This window comes from Notolabrus celidotus, chromosome 6 (assembly GCF_009762535.1).
Source record: "Notolabrus celidotus isolate fNotCel1 chromosome 6, fNotCel1.pri, whole genome shotgun sequence".
In the NCBI taxonomy this organism is placed as follows: Eukaryota; Metazoa; Chordata; class Actinopteri; order Labriformes; family Labridae; genus Notolabrus; species Notolabrus celidotus.
In genome coordinates this window covers 37,010,414-37,030,348 of record NC_048277.1, presented here as the reverse complement: position 1 = coordinate 37,030,348, position 19,935 = coordinate 37,010,414, and the positions used below count along the sequence as shown (strand labels likewise).

At 41.0% G+C, this 19,935-nt stretch overlaps 4 protein-coding genes across 5 annotated transcripts in view; all 4 read right to left on the bottom strand.

Moving 5' to 3' along the window:
* Nucleotides 1–59: 59 nt before the first annotated feature.
* LOC117814682 (E3 ubiquitin-protein ligase TRIM21-like) lies at nucleotides 60–7,437 on the bottom strand. The gene is given in 3 exon segments (XM_034686148.1): nucleotides 60–2,625; nucleotides 7,304–7,405; nucleotides 7,408–7,437. Coding segments are annotated over 3 exon segments (1,797 nt in total). The 3' UTR covers nucleotides 60–960.
* A 753-nt stretch (nucleotides 7,438–8,190) lies between these two features.
* On the bottom strand, nucleotides 8,191–12,516 carry LOC117814681 (E3 ubiquitin-protein ligase TRIM21-like). Its single transcript, XM_034686147.1, is given in 3 exon segments — nucleotides 8,191–10,716; nucleotides 12,368–12,469; nucleotides 12,472–12,516. Coding segments are annotated over 3 exon segments (1,800 nt in total). The 5' UTR covers nucleotides 12,502–12,516; the 3' UTR covers nucleotides 8,191–9,048.
* A 1,135-nt stretch (nucleotides 12,517–13,651) lies between these two features.
* LOC117814696 (E3 ubiquitin-protein ligase TRIM21-like) overlaps nucleotides 13,652–19,935 on the bottom strand; it is a 13,771-nt gene continuing 7,487 nt past the window's right edge. The window contains exon 2 of the mRNA XM_034686165.1: nucleotides 13,652–14,071. The gene's annotated coding sequence lies outside the window, so the exon portion shown is untranslated. The remainder of the gene's footprint in view (nucleotides 14,072–19,935) is intronic.
* The window catches only part of LOC117814692 (E3 ubiquitin-protein ligase TRIM21-like), a 16,594-nt gene continuing 10,736 nt past the window's right edge, over nucleotides 14,078–19,935 (bottom strand). The window contains exon 3 of one of the 2 annotated variants that reach the window (XM_034686158.1): nucleotides 14,078–16,858. In XM_034686158.1, coding sequence (XP_034542049.1) covers nucleotides 15,443–16,858 — 1,416 coding nt within the window. In that variant the 3' untranslated portion in view covers nucleotides 14,078–15,442. Of the gene's footprint in view, nucleotides 17,087–19,935 lie in introns of both variants that reach the window. The other variant, XM_034686159.1, reaches the window with a different exon arrangement.

Genomic DNA, 19,935 nt, shown 5'->3' with positions numbered 1-19,935 from the left:
ATAATCACCAACTCACTGAACATTATCCCTGACTGAAGAACTAAAGAACCAAACCAGACTCAGAGAAAACTTCACTTTAGTTTATTTGAAAAATCAAGACAAGAAAATGACTTTTTCATTCACACTGTTCATCAGTAACATGTCCCAGAATTCAACACTTCTCATAAAACACTCCACTATTAATTGTGACTATTACATGAAAGCAGAATGAGATTTTGTTGTTGAAGAAAACACAGCAGGGGGCGCCAAACCCACACAAACAGAAAGGTTCTCACAGGAGCTCGTTTGTTGTCTTTGCTCAATGAAAGAAGAACAAAGAACCTGATCAGACGCAACAGAAATTCACAGAAATCAAGAAAACAAAATGACTTTTTTCAGACACACTGTTCATCAGTAATATGTCCCAGAATTCAACACTTCTCATCAAAAGATCCATCTGACACACGGACATTTAGGAAAAGTTACACAGAGGAAAATGTGGATTTTTGACACTGCATTGAATTGTGCTAGAAATCAAAAAGAACAATTAAAGAGACTTTTCAAATCTCTGATTTATTCTGATTCTTATTGATAATCCCTGATTAAAAGTGACTTCAAAGTCATATTTACAGATTCTATTTACAAAAACAATCCTTTATATGTCAAGAAGAGGTGTAACTGTGGTCATGGTCACCTGAAATCTTGTGCATGTCACCTCCTCTACAGTAAACAGCACGCTGCTGTTAACACCAACTCTCTGCAGACGCTCACAATTTGACTCTAACAGTTATAAAACTCAGATTATAATTTTAATCTCATGAAAGAAATGTTTGTCTTCAAGGAGTGAGCATGCTGTCAGCAGGATGAAACACATCAAGGGTCATATTCAGGAACTAAAGGACACCTTAAAGGCCTTAAAGACATTTGTGATGATGGACACCTCTTCAGGTGTTCTCTTTGACATCAACCTTTCTCTGAAACTCAGTGGTTGCTCTCCTCAGTTTGGTTGACAGGAGAGATGATCAGAGGAGCAGAGTTTATACCTCCATCATTAAAACAGGGACTAAAGTATGGGTAGAGTTTCTCAGTGAAGGAGCAGCCAGTGAAGGAGTAGATCAGAGCTGCAGCATCAACGTCATAAAAGGAGACCAGACCCTCCTCATAGTCCACAAACACCCCCACCTTCTCAGGATCAGACTGCAGAGAGAGACGGACTGAAGGGCTAGCAAGAGCTTTGTACTCATTTTCATTCCTCAACCATATCGTCCAGAAACCATTCGGAGGACTCAGTGTGATCTTTCCCTTCCTGTTGATCGACTCTCTGACCACTCCTAAATCCCACTTAGTCTTCCCTTTAACCTGAACCTCGAAGTAAAATCTGCCTGAAGAGAAACTCTGCTTTGATAAGACAATAGCATATTTACTAAATCTCTCTGGATTGTCTGGGATATTCTTCTTCACATCACTGTGATGAACTTGTTTTCCATCATCAGACAGGATGAGATCAGGATGTGCTGTATCAGGATCAAGAGTCAGATCCACCTCATACTGCTGGACTCTCTTCAGCTCGGCCTCAAACAGCTTCTTCATCTGTTCACTGAGCGTCTCCTCCAGCTGCTTCACAGCTCTCTCCACAGTCCCCTCATATGAAGGTGGATGGACTCTGACTCCAGTCCAGTTCTTGGTGGGTGGAGCAGCGTTCAGGGCCGTGATGTTTTGGAGGAGGTGGAGGTGGTCTTCAGAGCGTGAGAGCTTCTTCACTTCAGAGCTTCTCTTCTCCAGCTCAGAGATTTCCTGTTGCAGCTCTTTGATGAAGCCTTCAGCCTGTTCCTCCGTCTCTCTCTGCTTCTCTTTGATCGTGTCCGTCAGATTATTTAGGCGTCTCTCAACAGTCTCCATCAGAGCGCTGAAGACCTGAACACCTTCTGCCATCTCTCTGTCTGCATTCTTCTTGCTGAGCTCCACTGACTGTTTGAACTCTTCAAGCTTCAGTCGTCTCTTCTGGATCATCTGCTGAATTTCAGCCTCTGTCTTCCCCAGCTCGGCCTTCTTTCCTTCATATTCTTCTCTCAGAGGAACAACATCATGTGTCTTGTGGTCTAAGATAGTGCACATCATGCAGACGCACATCTGGTCGTTCTTACAGAACAGCTCCAGCAGTTTGTCGTGCTTCTCACACATCCTGCCTTCCAGGTTCTCCACAGGGTCGATCAGCTGATGTCTCTTCAGACCTGTCATTGTCAGGTGAGGCTCCAGGTGAGTCTCACAGTAAGAAACCAGACACACCAGGCAGGACTTCAGGGCCTTCAGTTTGGTTCCAGTGCAGACGTCACAGGGAACTTCTCCTGGTTTGGAAACTTGTTGCTCTGAGCTGCTGCTGCTGGCTTCCTGTTGAGCTTTCTGTCTGAACTGAGCAGCCATCTCAGAGATGAAGGTGTTGACCTTCAGCTCAGGTCTTGTTTTAAAAACCTCTTTACAGTTTGGACACTGACACGAGACTTCAACATCCCAGTGTTCAGTGATGCAGCTTTTACAGAAGTTGTGTCCACATGGTGTGCTGACAGGATCAGTGAACACATCCAGACAGATGGAGCACAGGAACTGATCTTCAGTCAGCAGACAGCTGGCAGCAGACATTTCTACAACCTGAGGACAAAAAGAGAGGAAGAATAAAAACAAAGTATGAGAAGTGGAACATAGAAAGTGTCACCATTACAGGATATCATCAACAAGTCACAGACTTAAATAGTAAACGGACTAAAAACTAGCCGATCACTCATTCCTGTTCTACATATCCCGTTAATACGGCTCGTCTACGTCTAAGTGTAAACGTTTTCAAAGCAACTAAAGCAACAATGATCACAGCTCGGTCTGATGTGTCATTTCAAAATAAAAGACACTTGAAATGTAGCATAATTGCAATAATTTGGGATATTTTCAAAGGGAGATTATTTTTAAAAATCCCAGTTTCCACTGACTAACTTCAGTTCAGACTAATAATGGAAAATATTCCAAAATTATTGCTACTTTTCCAAATTTCAAGTGTCTTTCATTTTGAAATGACAGATCAGATCTTCCTGTGATGGGCAGGATTACATCATGAGGTTGTCCACTATTAGGCTGTCTCCGAAACGGCCTCCTACATACTACTTACTAATGTAGTAGGCAGAAGGTATCGCCTACTACATACTGCGTTTGAATTTAGTCTGTAGTTTGACTGTTCTGTTTGATGTGTGTTGAAGTACGCTGGGTCACACGTCATTAGATTTCCGGGTTTGGAAAGTGGAAGTAAACAACAGCGAAGCCGATAGAGAAACTGCTTCTTTAGCATCACTTATGATTTAAAAAGTTAGGAAGTGGTTTATATGTAATTCAATAACCTTCACAGCACCCAAAAAAAAACGGATTTCCTCCCGTCAAAAAAGAAGGAAAAAGAAAAAGCGGAACAAGCGCAGTGCATTGTGGGAAACAGGACGTGAGGCAGATTGGTCCAATCAAAGACTGTAAATAAAAGTGGACAGCGTTGCTCCGCCTCTTCCCGTTGTACGGTTCTGAAGCCAAAAAATCCCTCTCCTGGGCGCCGCCATTGTGCAGCCAGAGCCTGTGAAGCCACTGTAATAAGCTCCGCCCTACAGCGTGACGTCACATGACGCTGTGAGTCCTGAAGTTACCCTCTACGGCGGCTGTGAATCAAAGTTAACAGGAAGTAAAACCCCGTTTTTTAAACTCTAATAACTAACGAAAAAGAAACTGTTCAGGAAAAAGAGGCCTTGAACACAAAACAGTCAGATACTAACTACATATCACCACAGCATACGGACAGGAGAAACATTCGTACCACGTGTATTTATTTTTTAAAGTTTGGCTGCTCCCCCATTCAAATGAATGGAGGAGACGGATTTTTTGACCTATACTGCAGCCAGCCACCAGGGGGCAGACACACTGCTGAAAGCCTCACCACCAGGGGAGGATCCAGCTCCCTTGGTGTGGAAGGGGATATAGTAGGGGGCCTGTGCCCCAGTAGAGCTTTATGCCTAGCAACGCCCCTGGTAGAAACACTTGTTATATTTCCTGTCAGGTTAATAAAGTTTCATATGAGGCTGATCATTAATGAGCACGGGGTTTTAAAAGAGTTGCATGGTTTCTATTTTCCTGTAACTTAATACATAATTTAATAATGAGGCATTTTACCGGTGAATGGATCTGTGATGCTTCAGGACAGAATAAACAGAGAGCAGATTCTCTTCTTCTGCAGGTGTGTGTTAAACAGGTAAACACAGAGACAGAGCTCTGTTACTGTTTATATGGATCAGAGTTATGACAGTGAACATGTGTGCAGACACAAACAGCTGTTAGTGACGTCATCACAAACCGACGTCTCATTCCTCTTAATGCAGACAGAAGCGGTGTCTCAATTCAGGATCTGCATCCTCCGGAGGCTGCATTTTGAAGGCCAATTACGTCACAACGCTGCACGAAGGCTGTCCCATTTCGAAGGCTCCTTCAAATGCAGCCGGATGCAGCCCACAAATGCGGCCTTCTTTTCCCTCTTCTTGAAGGACACATCGCTACTATCCTTCGCGGCCCCATATATCCCAAGATCCTTTGCGCCGCTGCTCATTCATGAAAATTACTATTCAATATGGCGGCACCTAGCGGGGAAGAGAGAGACGGAGTGGAATTCACTTTTAAATGTAAGTATTTGGGTTTTACTCTTTTGAACATCCAACGCCAGATATGTGAAGTTTCAAGGGACCTTAAAACCTTAATATTTCTGTTGAAATATGCGACGTTAGTAATCCTAACATGTAGCCACGGGACTAGACTGTTAATACTTCATATTACGTATAAATGGACTAAGATGACCGACTTTAGATGAGGTTGTGAGCCCTGCGTTATTTCCAGACTGTACAACTGTAAAGTCTAGTTAAACGTTTGCATTGAATACAGAGCTGACTTCAGGATTATTATAATTTTTATTATTAAAGTTTTTTCGCCATATAAGAATCCTTGTGTCTGTTGACATGACAAAACATGCTTTACATTTCTTTTGTTTTTTAGGGAGCAAGGATCAAACAGGATCAAACCAAGAGATTCATAACACTGAGGGATCAGAACGATCATTACGGGTGTTAAACATTCAGCCACTGTTAGATGGAGGTAAGTCAATAATTATGGTAACACTTTATAATAATGGAACAGTTTTCTTAGTGAAATAATGCTGAAGTCATGTTGAAGTAATGCATGACTCATGATAAATTTCTGTATGAATTAATAATGACTTCCTGTTGTTCACTATGAACTAATGATCCTGTCTGACTTCATGTAATGACAACGTGTTTAATACATCATTAGTTAAGGTATGGTAGTTAACAGTTACTTCATACATCAGTTCAGATCTGACCAAATTTGCTGGACATACCAGGTTTTATTTTAGGATTATTGCATATGAACAGCCTCTCAGGCTGAATTTTAAAATGTTATATTTCTGAGAACATACTGAATGGTGTGTGTATATATATATATATATATATATGTATATATGCAGTGTTTACACACATATGTGTGTTTATTTAACAACATGTGTCTTGGCCAGCAGGCCAAAACAAATGGGACAACCTGAAAATAAAATATGTATACAGACATGGATGATGATATTGAAGCTACTATGTTTTTTAAGATGTTTTGTTTTTCAGAGCTGGCAAAATGAAAATCAGCAGAACACTTCTGAAAAGGTGTTTGACAACATTCACATCACATAGTCATATTTTCAAATCTCCTGTCAGCTTTTAGCACTGACTTAATGTAGCATCTACGTACAAATGACAGTTTGCTGCCGCCCCCCATCAAAAAGTTACCCAAAAACTTGTGTGACGTGTGTTCCCTGATCAGCTTGCCACCGGGCCTAATAACTTTTCTAGTAGAAACCCTGATATTTGTTTTACTGTATTTGTTTTTACCCATGCAAGTTAATAAACACTGCTGAAAATTACTGCTGTTGACTTGATTTATTTGTACACAAGATTGTTTACGTGTTTATGTGTAAAAATTACAATATTGTTACGTTTCAGAGACAAAAAGGGACTGAATTTTTTATTTTATTAAAGAAGAGTTTTTATTATTGTCTCCGCTCCTGGTGGAGGGGGTCCAGCAGCACTGCCAGAGACTCTCTGCTCAGCCTGAAGTCTGGCCTGGTGTCACCCTGGCCAAAAAATGTGTCCAATATAGGAACAGCCAGGTTGATCCTGCAGTCCAGGTGTCTGGTCTGGATTAGGAAAAGAGAAGAAAAACAGAAGAAAATGGTTAATTAAAGAATAGCTTCATAACTTAAGTTAAAAAATTAATTCTAGTTAATTTTAGAGCTTTGATAGATAATGCTAAATCTGTCTATCTATCCACTTACAGTCAATCTAGTCTTCTCAATCTGGTTTTGATGATTCATGACACATTTTAATATTAAATTAAGGTCAGGGTCACTTAACTATGAATCAATTGTCAAAGTTAAACCATATACCAATCTATAGTTTTTATGCCTAGCTTTAATGTCTCTTCACGGTAATTAACGTAATGTATAGGTATATTAATTACTCCTGACTGTTAACTAGCTAATGATAATATTACTGTTAACTAGCTAATGATAATATTACTGTTAACTAGCTAATGATAATATTACTGTTAACTAGCTAATGATAATATTACTGTTAACTAGCTAATGATAATATTACTGTGGGTTTAAAGAACAGATTTACCTCTCTACGGTCCTCTCTCAGCCGGAGATACACCAGCCGACGGAGGCGTTTCTCCTCTTCTTCCAGCATAAAATTGAAAATAAATAAATAAAGGTAACAGCTCTGGCTCCATAAATTATCTTCTCTTCTCTTCTTTCTTTCTGTCTGTCTTCCTTTCTCTCTCTCTCTCCTTTCGCGAGCCTGGACGGCAGAAACCTTGACGTAAAGGTAAGGTCGTGAACAATCCTCCGAAGGCCAGACCGTCTCATTTCACAACAGTTAATGCGGCCCTCGAACGGGCCTCCGAAGGACTCACCTCCACAGACCGCGTAGGCTGCGTCCTCCAAAGGATGCAGACCCTGAATTGAGACACAGCTACAGAGGGAGAGCCAACTCACCACACCTATGAGGACGTTCACCTCATACACAACCTCTTTATTCTGGTTTATAAATACTTGATTTTAAACCTTCTTCTTTTTAAAGGCTCTACTCCTCGTCGTCTAGTGTCGAGTTGAACAGACGGGGAGGGAGCAGCTTCTTGTTTCCTCTTAAATGTTCAGTCAGTACATTTAGTCTTTGTAGGTCAGTGTACTCACCGCTGATGGACACAGATTCTGCTGTTCAGTTGAGAAAAACTCCAAGACTTTGCTTGAATTTGTCTTTAGAGAGAAACAGGGAGACTTTCCTCGACCGCAGCTCTGCTCACACTCAGACTAACTTTCACTTTCATCTCAGGAAAAGTGGCGTTCAAGCCCCTCCTCCTCCAGTGACGTCACTCTGGCCTCGTGGGCGCACACCTTGACGTGGCTTTGATCTAAGAAGAGTCTTTACTGACTTTTCATTCTTCATATTTAAGAACATATAATTATACTCAGAAAACAAGAAGTCTGTCAGATGAATGAACATACTGTATGTTTTCATAAACAGGCTGCTACATGTGTGGAAAGGTCACTATACATCATCCCTCTTATTACCTGGCTACCAACCACAGACACAAACAAGCTGACACTACAATTCAATTTCAAGCTGTTTTTATTGATTTAAATAGGATTTATCTAAACAGATCAAAAAGATTGATTTTCTCTCTTTTCTTTTCTTTTAATTGTATTTAAATAAAGTACGAGTGCATCTCAACAATTCTAAATGTTGTGAAAATAAACAATATTGTCCATCAGTCATTTAAGAAAGTGAAAATGTAACATATTGTCGTCTCATTAGACATCAAGTGAAATGTTTTAAGAGTTAAATCTATTTTGACTTTGATAATTTTGGCCTACAGCTAAAAAAAACATCCAAATCTTGTTTCCAGTTTCTCATTTTGAGCTAGTGTGAAAAAAAGAGAATCATCTCAGTATATTCTAACTTTGTTAAATACACTCCTTTATACTATATAGAGAATATATTTGAATATTGTCTAAAGCATCTTACAATAAAACAATCAATCTGAGAATAAACGATCAAAATGACTCAAAATAGAAAAACCTGCTGAAAATGTCTTTTATTGATTTATTTGTAATTTTCCACGGCAAAGATTCTTGATGAGTGATAGACTCCACTATTAATTGTGACTATTACATGAAAGCAGAATGAGATTTTGTTGTTGAAGAAAACACAGCAGGGGGCGCCAAACCCACACAAACAGAAAGGTTCTCACAGGAGCTCGTTTGTTGTCTTTGCTCAATGAAAGAAGAACAAAGAACCTGATCAGACGCAACAGAAATTCACAGAAATCAAGAAAACAAAATGACTTTTTTCAGACACACTGTTCATCAGTAATATGTCCCAGAATTCAACACTTCTCATCAAAAGATCCATCTGACACACGGACATTTAGGAAAAGTTACACAGAGGAAAATGTGGATTTTTGACACATTGCATTGAATTGTGCTAAAAATCAAAAAGAACAATTAAAGAGACTTTTCAAATCTCTGATTTATTCTGATTATTATTGATAATCCCTGATTAAAAGTGACTTCAAAGTCATATTTACAGATTCTATTTACAAAAACAATCCTTTATATGTCAAGAAGAGGTGTAACTGTGGTCATGGTCACCTGAAATCTTGTGCATGTCACCTCCTCTACAGTAAACAGCACGCTGCTGTTAACACCAACTCTCTGCAGACGCTCACAATTTGACTCTAACAGTTATAAAACTCAGATTATAATTTTAATCTCATGAAAGAAATGTTTGTCTTCAAGGAGTGAGCATGCTGTCAGCAGGATGAAACACATCAAGGGTCATATTCAGGAACTAAAGGACACCTTAAAGGCCTTAAAGACATTTGTGATGATGGACACCTCTTCAGGTGTTCTCTTTGACATCAACCTTTCTCTGAAACTCAGTGGTTGCTCTCCTCAGTTTGGTTGACAGGAGAGATGATCAGAGGAGCAGAGTTTTTACCTCCATAATTAGGACAGGGACTAAAGTATGGGTAGAGTTTCTCAGTGAAGGAGCAGCCAGTGAAGGAGTAGATCAGAGCTGCAGCATCAACGTCATAAAAGGAGACCAGACCCTCCTCATAGTCCACAAACACCCCCACCTTCTCAGGATCAGACTGCAGAGAGAGATCGACTGAAGGGTCATCAAGAGCTTCGTACTCATTTTTATTCCTCAACCATATCGTCCAGAAACCATTCTGAGGACTCAGTGTGATGTCTCCCTTCCTGTTGATCGACTCTCTGACCACTCCTAAATCCCACTCAGTCTTCCCTTTAACCTGAACCTCAAAGTAAAATCTGCCTGAAGAGAAACTCTGCTTTGATAAGACCATAACACAAGAATCAAATCTCTCTGGATTGTTTGGGAGATTCTTCCTCACATCACTGTCATGAACTTGTTTTCCATCATCAGACAGGATGAGATTAGGATGTGCTGTATCAGGATCAAGAGTCAGATCCACCTCATACTGCTGGACTCTCTTCAGCTCGGCCTCAGAGATCAGCTTCTTCATCTGTTCACTGAGCGTCTCCTCCAGCTGCTTCACAGCTCTCTCCACAGTCCCCTCATATGAAGGTGGATGGACTCTGACTCCAGTCCAGTTCTTGGTGGGTGGAGCAGCGTTCAGGGCCGTGATGTTTTGGAGGAGGTGGAGGTGGTCTTCAGAGCGTGAGAGCTTCTTCACTTCAGAGCTTCTCTTCTCCAGCTCAGAGATTTCCTGTTGCAGCTCTTTGATGAAGCCTTCAGCCTGTTCCTCCGTCTCTCTCTGCTTCTCTTTGATCGTGTCCGTCAGATTATTTAGGCGTCTCTCAACAGTCTCCATCAGAGCGCTGAAGACCTGAACACCTTCTGCCATCTCTCTGTCTGCATTCTTCTTGCTGAGCTCCACTGACTGTTTGAACTCTTCAAGCTTCAGTCGTCTCTTCTGGATCATCTTCTGAATTTCAGCCTCTGTCTTCCCCAGCTCGGCCTTCTTTCCTTCATATCCTTCTCTCAGAGGAACAACATCATGAGTCTTGTGGTCTGAGTAGGGGCACATCATGCAGACACACATCTGGTCGTTCTTACAGAACAGCTCCAGCAGTTTGTCGTGCTTCTCACACATCCTGCCTTCCAGGTTCTCCACAGGGTCGATCAGCTGATGTCTCTTCAGACGTGAAGCTGTCAGGTGAGGCTCCAGGTGAGTCTCACAGTAAGAAACCAGACACACCAGGCAGGACTTCAGGGCCTTCAGTTTGGTTCCAGTGCAGACGTCACAGGGAACTTCTGCTGGTTTGGAAACTTGTTGCTCTGAGCTGCTGCTGCTGGCTTCCTGTTGAGCTGACTGTCTGAACTGAGCAGCCATCTCAGAGATGAAGGTGTTGACCTTCAGCTCAGGTCTTGTTTTAAAAACCTCTTTACAGTTTGGACACTGACACGAGACATTAACATCCCAGTGTTCAGTGATGCAGCTTTTACAGAAGTTGTGTCCACATGATAAGGCGACAGGATCAGTGAACACATCCAGACAGATGGAGCACAGGAACTGATCTTCAGTCAGCAGACAGCTGGCAGCAGACATTTCTACAACCTGAGGACAAAAAGAGAGGAAGAATAAAAACAAAGTATGAGAAGTGGAACATAGAAAGTGTCACCATTACAGGATATCATCAACAAGTCACAGACTTAAATAGTAAACGGACTAAAAACTAGCCGATCACTCATTCCTGTTCTACATATCCCGTTAATACGGCTCGTCTACGTCTAAGTGTAAACGTTTTCAAAGCAACTAAAGCAACAATGATCACAGCTCGGTCTGATGTGTCATTTCAAAATAAAAGACACTTGAAATGTAGCATTATTGCAATAATTTGGGATATTTTCAAAGGGAGATTATTTTAAAAAATCCTAGTTTCAACTGACTAACTTCAGTTCAGACTAATAGTGGAAAATATTCCAAAATTATTGCTACTTTTCCAAATTTCAAGTGTCTTTTATTTTGAAATGACAAATCAGATCTTCCTTTGATGGACAGGATCAAACCATGATGTTGTCCACTAGCAGATTTTACAGTATAGTTTTTGAGAAAAATAATGTTCAATCTGCTAAAATTGCACTGAGACGCTTTGATATTTTACTCATTTTCATTATTTTATTTTGAAAAATCTGGAAGAGGTGACAAAGATCTTTCAATGGATTATTTTTCCTCGTGTCCCTGGCTGTCACCCTAAAATTTCTCAGCAGATTTTACTGTATAGATTTTGAGAATAATGATTGACTCACAGATTTTTCAAAATAAAATATTGAAAATGAGTAAAATATCAAAGTGTCTGAGTGCAATTTGAGCAGAATTGAACATTATTTTTCTCAAAAATTCTACAGTAAAATCTGCTGAGAAATTTCAGGGTAACAACTATGGACATGAGGAACTATAATCCATTGAAAGATCTTTGTCACCTCTCCCAGATTTTTCAAAATAAAATGCTCAATATGACAAAATATCAAAGCGTGCAATTTGAGCAGAATTTAAAAATAATCTCAAAAATTTCAATCATCTTAAAATATAGAGAACTAGTACTTTTTCTGTATTTTTTAAATTTCATTTTCATATTCAATAACAACTTTTGGAACTACATTCCTCCTTTTTGGTCGCTCGCAGCAGCCGTACCGTAATTCCCTGTATAGACGCGCATTATTTTTCGAGGGGAGGCTGGCTTCACCAGGGTTTAACAAAAGACGGCTCACTTGACCGCAGAGAGAGAGAGGGACAACTCACCACACCTATAAGGACTTTCACCAAATACACAACCACTTTATTAGACTGAGTCCACCTAGAACCACTTTATTAGACTGAGTCCACCTAGAACCACTTTATTAGACTGAGTTCACCTAGAACCACTTTATTAGACTGAGTCCACCTAGAACCACTTTATTAGACTGTGTTCACCTAGAACCACTTTATTAGACTGTGTTCACCTAGAACCACTTTATTAGACTGTGTTCACCTAGAACCACTTTATTAGACTGTGTTCACCTAGAACCACTTTATTAGACTGTGTTCACCTAGAACCACTTTATTCTACTTTAGAACCACTTTATTTCCGTAGATATCAACTTTATAATCCTCTGGCTCTACTTCTCGTCGTCTAGTGTCGAGTTGAACAGACGGGGAGGGAGCAGCTTCTTGTTTCCTCTTAAATGTTCAGTCAGTACATTTAGTCTTTGTAGGTCAGTGTACTCACCGCTGATGGACACAGATTCTGCTGTTCAGTTGAGAAAAACTCCAAGACTTTGCTTGAATTTGTCTTTAGAGAGAAACAGGGAGACTTTTCTCGACCGCAGCTCTGCTCACACTCAGACTAACTTTCACTTTCATCTCAGGAAAACTGGCGTTCAAGCCCCTCCTCCTCCAGTGACGTCACTCAGGCCTCGTGGGCGCACACCTTGACGTGGCTTTGATCTAAGAAGAGTCTTTACTGACTTTTCATTCTTCATATTTAAGAACATATAATTATACTCAGAAAACAAGAAGTCTGTCAGATGAATGAACATACTGTATGTTTTCATAAACAGGCTGCTACATGTGTGGAAAGGTCACTATACATCATCCCTCTTATTACCTGGCTACCAACCACAGACACAAACAAGCTGACACTACAATTCAATTTAAAGCTGTTTTTATTTATTTAAATAGGATTTATCTAAACAGATCAAAAAAGATTGATTTTCTCTCTTTTCTTTTCTTTTAATTGTATTTAAATAAAGTACGAGTGCATCTCAACAATTCTAAATGTTGTGAAAATAAACAATATTGTCCATCAGTCATTTAAGAAAGTGAAAATGTAACATATTGTCGTCTCATTAGACATCAAGTGAAATGTTTTAAGAGTTAAATCTATTTTGACTTTGATAATTTTGGCCTACAGCTAAAAAAAACATCAGAATCTTGTTTCCAGTTTCTCATTTTGAGCTCGTGTGAAAAAAAGAGAACCATCTCACTATATTCTAACTTTGTTAAATACACTCCTTTATACTATATAGAGAATATATTTGAATATTGTCTAAAGCATCTTACAATAAAACAATCAATCTGAGAATAAACGATCAAAATGACTCAAAATAGAAAAACCTGCTGAAAATGTCTTTTATTGATTTATTTGTCATTTTCCACGGCAAAGATTCTTGATGAGTGATAGACTCCACTATTAATTGTGACTATTACATGAAAGCAGAATGAGATTTTGTTGTTGAAGAAAACACAGCAGGGGGCGCCAAACCCACACAAACAGAAAGGTTCTCACAGGAGCTCGTTTGTTGTCTTTGCTCAATGAAAGAAGAACAAAGAACATGATCAGACGCAACAGAAATTCACAGAAATCAAGAAAACAAAATGACTTTTTTCAGACACACTGTTCATCAGTAATATGTCCCAGAATTCAACACTTCTCATCAAAAGATCCATCTGACACACGGACATTTAGGAAAAGTTACACAGAGGAAAATGTGGATTTTTGACACATGCATTGAATTGTGCTAAAAATCAAAAAGAACAATTAAAGAGACTTTTCAAATCTCTGATTTATTCTGATTCTTATTGATAATCCCTGATTAAAAGTGACTTCAAAGTCATATTTACAGATTCTATTTACAAAAACAATCCTTTATATGTCAAGAAGAGGTGTAACTGTGGTCATGGTCACCTGAAATCTTGTGCATGTCACCTCCTCTACAGTAAACAGCACGCTGCTGTTAACACCAACTCTCTGCAGACGCTCACAATTTGACTCTAACAGTTATAAAACTCAGATTATAATTTTAATCTCATGAAAGAAATGTTTGTCTTCAAGGAGTGAGCATGCTGTCAGCAGGATGAAACACATCAAGGGTCATATTCAGGAACTAAAGGACACCTTAAAGGCCTTAAAGACATTTGTGATGATGGACACCTCTTCAGGGGCCCGTTTCAGAAAGCAGGTTAAGTGAAAATCCCAAGTTAGTAAACCCTGTAATGAGGGAAACTCCGGTTTTTCAGGTTCTCAAAGCCAGTTCAGCGCAACACTGACTCAGTTACCCGGGGAACATACTCCATGAAACCAACCTGCTCGCTGGCAGGTTTGCTTCACCTAACCCTGAGTTACCCTGCTCATAGATTGAAGCCTGCAGACTGAAAGCATTCATACCAGGGGTGGGGGTGCAGCACGGATTAATAAAAACAATACACCCAATTCTGCATTGCTAACTAGGCCAACTATGTGTATGTGTGATAGAAGTGAGGTGGCAGGTAAACATAATAGCGTAGCAGAGTGATATGTGACAGACAACAACGTAGATGGGACCCCCCTCCTCTCTGTGTCAGACACTTCAGAGCAGAGCCAGGCTCATCAAACAGCTGCAGGGATTTTCATCTACCTGCTTCAAATATGTGTGGGATCGGTGACTGCAGCTGACTTGAGGCCATAGTTAAGCTACTTCAAGGAAAAACATTTCATTTCCGGAAAAAACTTTTCACAATAAAAGTCCCCTCATGTTACATATTCCAAAAAACTTTACTTTGAAAGGGCGATAACAGGAAGCAGCATGTTGGTTGTCAGGTGTAGTAACATGACACTTTGAATAACGTGCCTGGAGATGTCTAAATTATATCAACAGGGAATTTAAATAAGGAATTAATTAATTAATTAATTAATTAAAAAAAATAATGAATGAAGGAACCAATAAATCACTGAATACATACAAAGGTAGTATGTACGTATAAATGGCTAATAGCATGTGTGTGTATGTATGTTATGGGGGGGGGCATGGAAATATTTTCACCCACAAAGGGGGGGCCGCAGAAAAAGTTTGGGAACCATTGAATTAGTGAAACACTCAGGACGTTTTGACTCGGTCAGTAATTTTCTGCCACACGAGCTCTCGCTCTCTGCTGCTGCCACAGTATTGCTTTTGTTTCGGACGATATGCTCGTTTTCTGCATACGCGATCATTAATATCTCCGACTCCACCGGGGAGAAGAAGGAGGATCGAGGGTTTGTTTCGCTTGTTGCCATGGTGAATCATGTTATCTTTGTTCCATTGATGAGGGCTTTTTATATCCTCATGCACGAGCTTCACCCAGGGTTACCTTCACTCAGAGTTGATTGAATTAATTGTTATCACCTGTTCTGAAACCGAACACTCTGAGTTTGACATCTCAGGGTTCGTCAACATAAAGTTCGGGTTTTGACTCTGTGCTTGATAAACTTGCTTCCTGAAAAAGGCCCAAGGTGTTCTCTTTGACATCAACCTTTCTCTGAAACTCAGTGGTTGCTCTCCTCAGTTTAGTTGACAGGAGAGATGATCAGAGGAGCAGAGTTTTTACCTCCATAATTAGGACAGGGACTAAAGTATGGGTAGAGTTTCTCAGTGAAGGAGCAGCCAGTGAAGGAGTAGATCAGAGCTGCAGCATCAACGTCATAAAAGGAGACCAGACCCTCCTCATAGTCCACAAACACCCCCACCTTCTCAGGATCAGACTGCAGAAAGAGACGGACTCTAGGGTCAGCAAGAGCTTTGTACTCATTTTCATTCCTCAACCATATCGTCCAGAAACCATTCTGAGGACTTGCTGTGATTTTTCCCTTCCTGTTGATCGACTCTCTGACCACTCCTAAATCCCACCCAGTCTTCCCTTTAACCTGAACCTCGAAGTAAAATCTGCCTGAAGAGAAACTCTGCTTTGATAAGACACATGGACAATAATCAAATCTCTCTGGATTGTTTGGGAGATTCTTCCTCACATCACTGTCATGAACTTGTTTTCCATCATCAGACAGGATGAGATCAGGATGTGCTGTATCAGGATCAAGAGTCAGATCCACCTCATACTGCTGGACTCTCTTCATCTTGGCCTCAAACAGCTTCTTCATCTGTTCACTGAGCGTCTCCTCCAGCTGCTTCACAGCTCTCACCACAGTCCCCTCATATGAAGGTGGATGGACTCTGACTCCAGTCCAGTTCTTGGTGGGTGGAGCAGCGTTCAGGGCCGTGATGTTTTGGAGGAGGTGGAGGTGGTCTTCAGAGCGTGAGAGCTTCTTCACTTCAGAGCTTCTCTTCTCCAGCTCAGAGATTTCCTGTTGCAGCTCTTTGATGAAGCCTTCAGCCTGTTCCTCCGTCTCTCTCTGCTTCTCTTTGATCGTGTCCATCAGATTATTTAGGCGTCTCTCAACAGTCTCCATCAGAGCGCTGAAGACCTGAACACCTTCTGCCATCTCTCTGTCTGCATTCTTCTTGCTGAGCTCCACTGACTGTTTGAACTCTTCAAGCTTCAGTCGTCTCTTCTGGATCATCTGCTGAATTTCAGCCTCTGTCTTCCCCAGCTCGGCCTTCTTTCCTTCATATCCTTCTCTCAGAGGAACAACATCATGAGTCTTGTGGTCTTTAACGCTGCACATCATGCAGACACACATCTGGTCGTTCTTACAGAACAGCTCCAGCAGTTTGTCGTGCTTCTCACACATCCTGCCTTCCAGGTTCTCCACAGGGTCGATCAGCTGATGTCTCTTCAGACGTGAAGCTGTCAGGTGAGGCTCCAGGTGAGTCTCACAGTAAGAAACCAGACACACCAGGCAGGACTTCAGGGCCTTCAGTTTGGTTCCAGTGCAGACGTCACAGGGAACTTCTCCTGGTTTGGAAACTTGTTGCTCTGAGCTGCTGCTGCTGGCTTCCTGTTGAGCTGACTGTCTGAACTGAGCAGCCATCTCAGAGATGAAGGTGTTGACCTTCAGCTCAGGTCTTGTTTTAAAAACCTCTTTACAGTTTGGACAATCATGTGGGACTTTAACATCCCAGTGTGCAGTGATGCAGCTTTTACAGAAGTTGTGTCCACATGGTGTGCTGACAGGATCAGTGAACACATCCAGACAGATGGAGCACAGGAACTGATCTTCAGTATGAAAACAGCTGGCAGCAGACATTTCTTTAATCTGAGGACAAACAACATGGAAACTGTCAGTAAATACAAAGCTCTCTGTTGGTTTCATTAATAAGTTTCTGTTTAGTGACAAAATAAGAGTAACTCTAAGTTGTGTTGTGATAAAGCTGTCATATGAAAGGTGTGTCTGCTGTTGAGCCTTAAACTAAAAAAATACTTTATTAAATGGAGGAAGGAGCACTTCCTGGACTCAAAGAAGGTGCACGTTTGAGTTGCTCTTTTGAAAGAGATACAAGCAGTCTTTGAAAACCAAGAAATAATTAAAGCCACAAGCGGCGATGATGCCCTTGTACATCTGTCAAGACCGCCTGATGTGCAGCAGGATCTGCCTGTGCAATCTGCTCTACTGCAGTATGAGGTACAATCAACAGGACCTTAATGTATATGTAGATGAGGCTTAGGCTCAAACTGTAAGCATACTTGTGTAGTTTTAAGCACAGAGTACATTGCAGTATTGCCTTTCCCCAGTAGGTGGTGCTGTGACTTTAAAGAAGTTATTATCTGCAGGATTGTTTTTCTCAGATCATTATAGAAGCAGTCGTGATCACAAGCGATTCAAAAAAACTGTTATGAGAGTAAGTACTGCTTGTGTCCAATAGGTGGCGCTATGCCTGTGAGCAGTTATTTCATAGATGAGTTCAGGCTGGGACCTTGATGAAACATGTCAAATTTGAAGCAGATCGGAGATTGTATGTAAATGTCAGTACCATGTATATCCTGTGGGTGGCGCTATGACTGTAATAGATAAATGAACCCATATTTGTGTTGAGGGTTGGACCCTAATCATGTTTATTCAATTTGAAACAGATTGACCACTGTATGAAGGAGCTATAAATATTTCCTGTTTCATGGCGAGACATCAAAGTTTGAGGCGTCGCCAGAGACACGCCCTTCAACGACACGTCGCAGTCTGACCCGTGACGCTTCATGAAGGTGTGAAGGACGTTTCTGAGCACATCTGAAATAAATACACTCAAAAGAGGAGGAGCTATACACCACAAAGTAACACATTTGGCTTCCAGGTGCCAGTAGGAGGAGCTATAAGATATGGGTGAATATGTACACATAGATGTGTTCAGACTGGCACACTCATCACACATCAGAGTTCTGGTCCTGATCCGACACTGTATGTGAGAGGTTTTAAGGTTTAAAGGATTTGGCAGATTGCCAAAAAGAGCTCCAACTTTGACCCTCTGCCACGCCCACAATTTTTGACGCAGTAAAAATCCTTTGATAAGTTTTCATCTTCAATGGGTGTACTATACCCTGAGTATCATTAGGACTTGATCAGAGAGAAACCCTAGCACTAGTTTGTTCAAACAGGTACCCTGAAAATCGCCAAAATACGACTTTCAACTCAAATTTCTGCACTTCCTGTTGGGATTTCACCACAACGATAACATCTTTATTTGTAGGTCTTGGGTTGGTAGATGTGCAAAAAAAATGTTCCCGCAGGTAGGTTAAAGTAACTTGAGGTGATTCACTTTGAAGTCATTAGGAGGCGCTAGGGAGCAGGTATTCGTGGGAAACCAATGAATTCATAAATGTTTCACCATGACTGAATTTTGGGCAAAGTTTGGTGAATTTTGGGCCATGTTGAGGCACGCAAACTTGGGGTACAAGAGACAGAAAGAATATGAAGAAGAAGAAAAAGAATCCTCAGGGTTTCAATAGGGCCTCGCCGCCACTGCGTGTCTGTGCTCAGGCCCTAAAAATCCAAGTCCCTCTCTTTCAAACGGTTTAAACGGTCTTTATTCTCATGGCGTGTTCGTGTGGAGCTTAAACACACACTTCTACATGTTTCTGCATCACGCCTTCATCAGGACGTCAAACAGATGTGAGGAAGCAGTCGTCTCCTTTCAAATGGTTCTCCACCAATAGGAGAGATAGAGGTGTGGCCTGTTGGTGGTGTTGAGAAATAAAACCTCCAGCAGATGGCGCTATTCAGGCTTTATTCAGAGGCATTGTCTATAGACCAACGCACACATGAAACATATAGAAACATACTCTCCATCTGTTTACATTCATACTATAAAACAGTGTATGTACTCTTGACACAGATAAACACAAAAACCAAAGACTGGAAACTAGTGATGGTGAGATGAAGCCTCATGAGGATTCGAACCACTTGAGCCAATTGGTTCGAAAAAGGGTTCATTACTCGAAGCTTCATGTGCACACGAAACCACCTACTGGCTAGGTTTATCATTACATGCAGCTGGATCTTAAAGGTGACATATTCTGCTCTTTTTCATCAACATATATTGGTCTAAGAGGTCCCCAAAACATGTCTTTAAAGTGTATTGCTCATAAAAACACTTTGAAATCAGATTTTGGTCTGCCTGAAAAACCCTCTTCTTCAGTCCTCCTCAGAACAGTCTGTTTTCTCTCTGACCACGCCCCCTCCTGGATGTGCCCTCGGCTGTCCAGCACGTTGATCTAATGTTTACATGTTGGCTGAATATACACGGCTGCTCAGAGATCACGTTACTTCAACCCTTTGAATCTGATCCAGAATCTGATCCTGACGGAGAGGCGCCTGTAGCAGGACCTTTTCTGAAGGATTGGTCACAGATTTAGTGTTTCTTGTTGTTTTATTTGTCAGTATGTCGACGTGTGTCTTGGTACACAGCTACAGCTACGACATGTAGCTATGTGGCTATGCTAACTAGCGCTAGCACTTCTCCATGATAAATACAAATCATCCACTAGATCTTCAAATCTGCAGACGTGGGGAGTCAAACCGACCTTTGTGTTTATTAACACAGCCTACAACTAGCATGCCTCCCTCCTAAGCTCCTTGTTAGCACACATGTGTGCAGGGAATGAAAAACGGAGGAG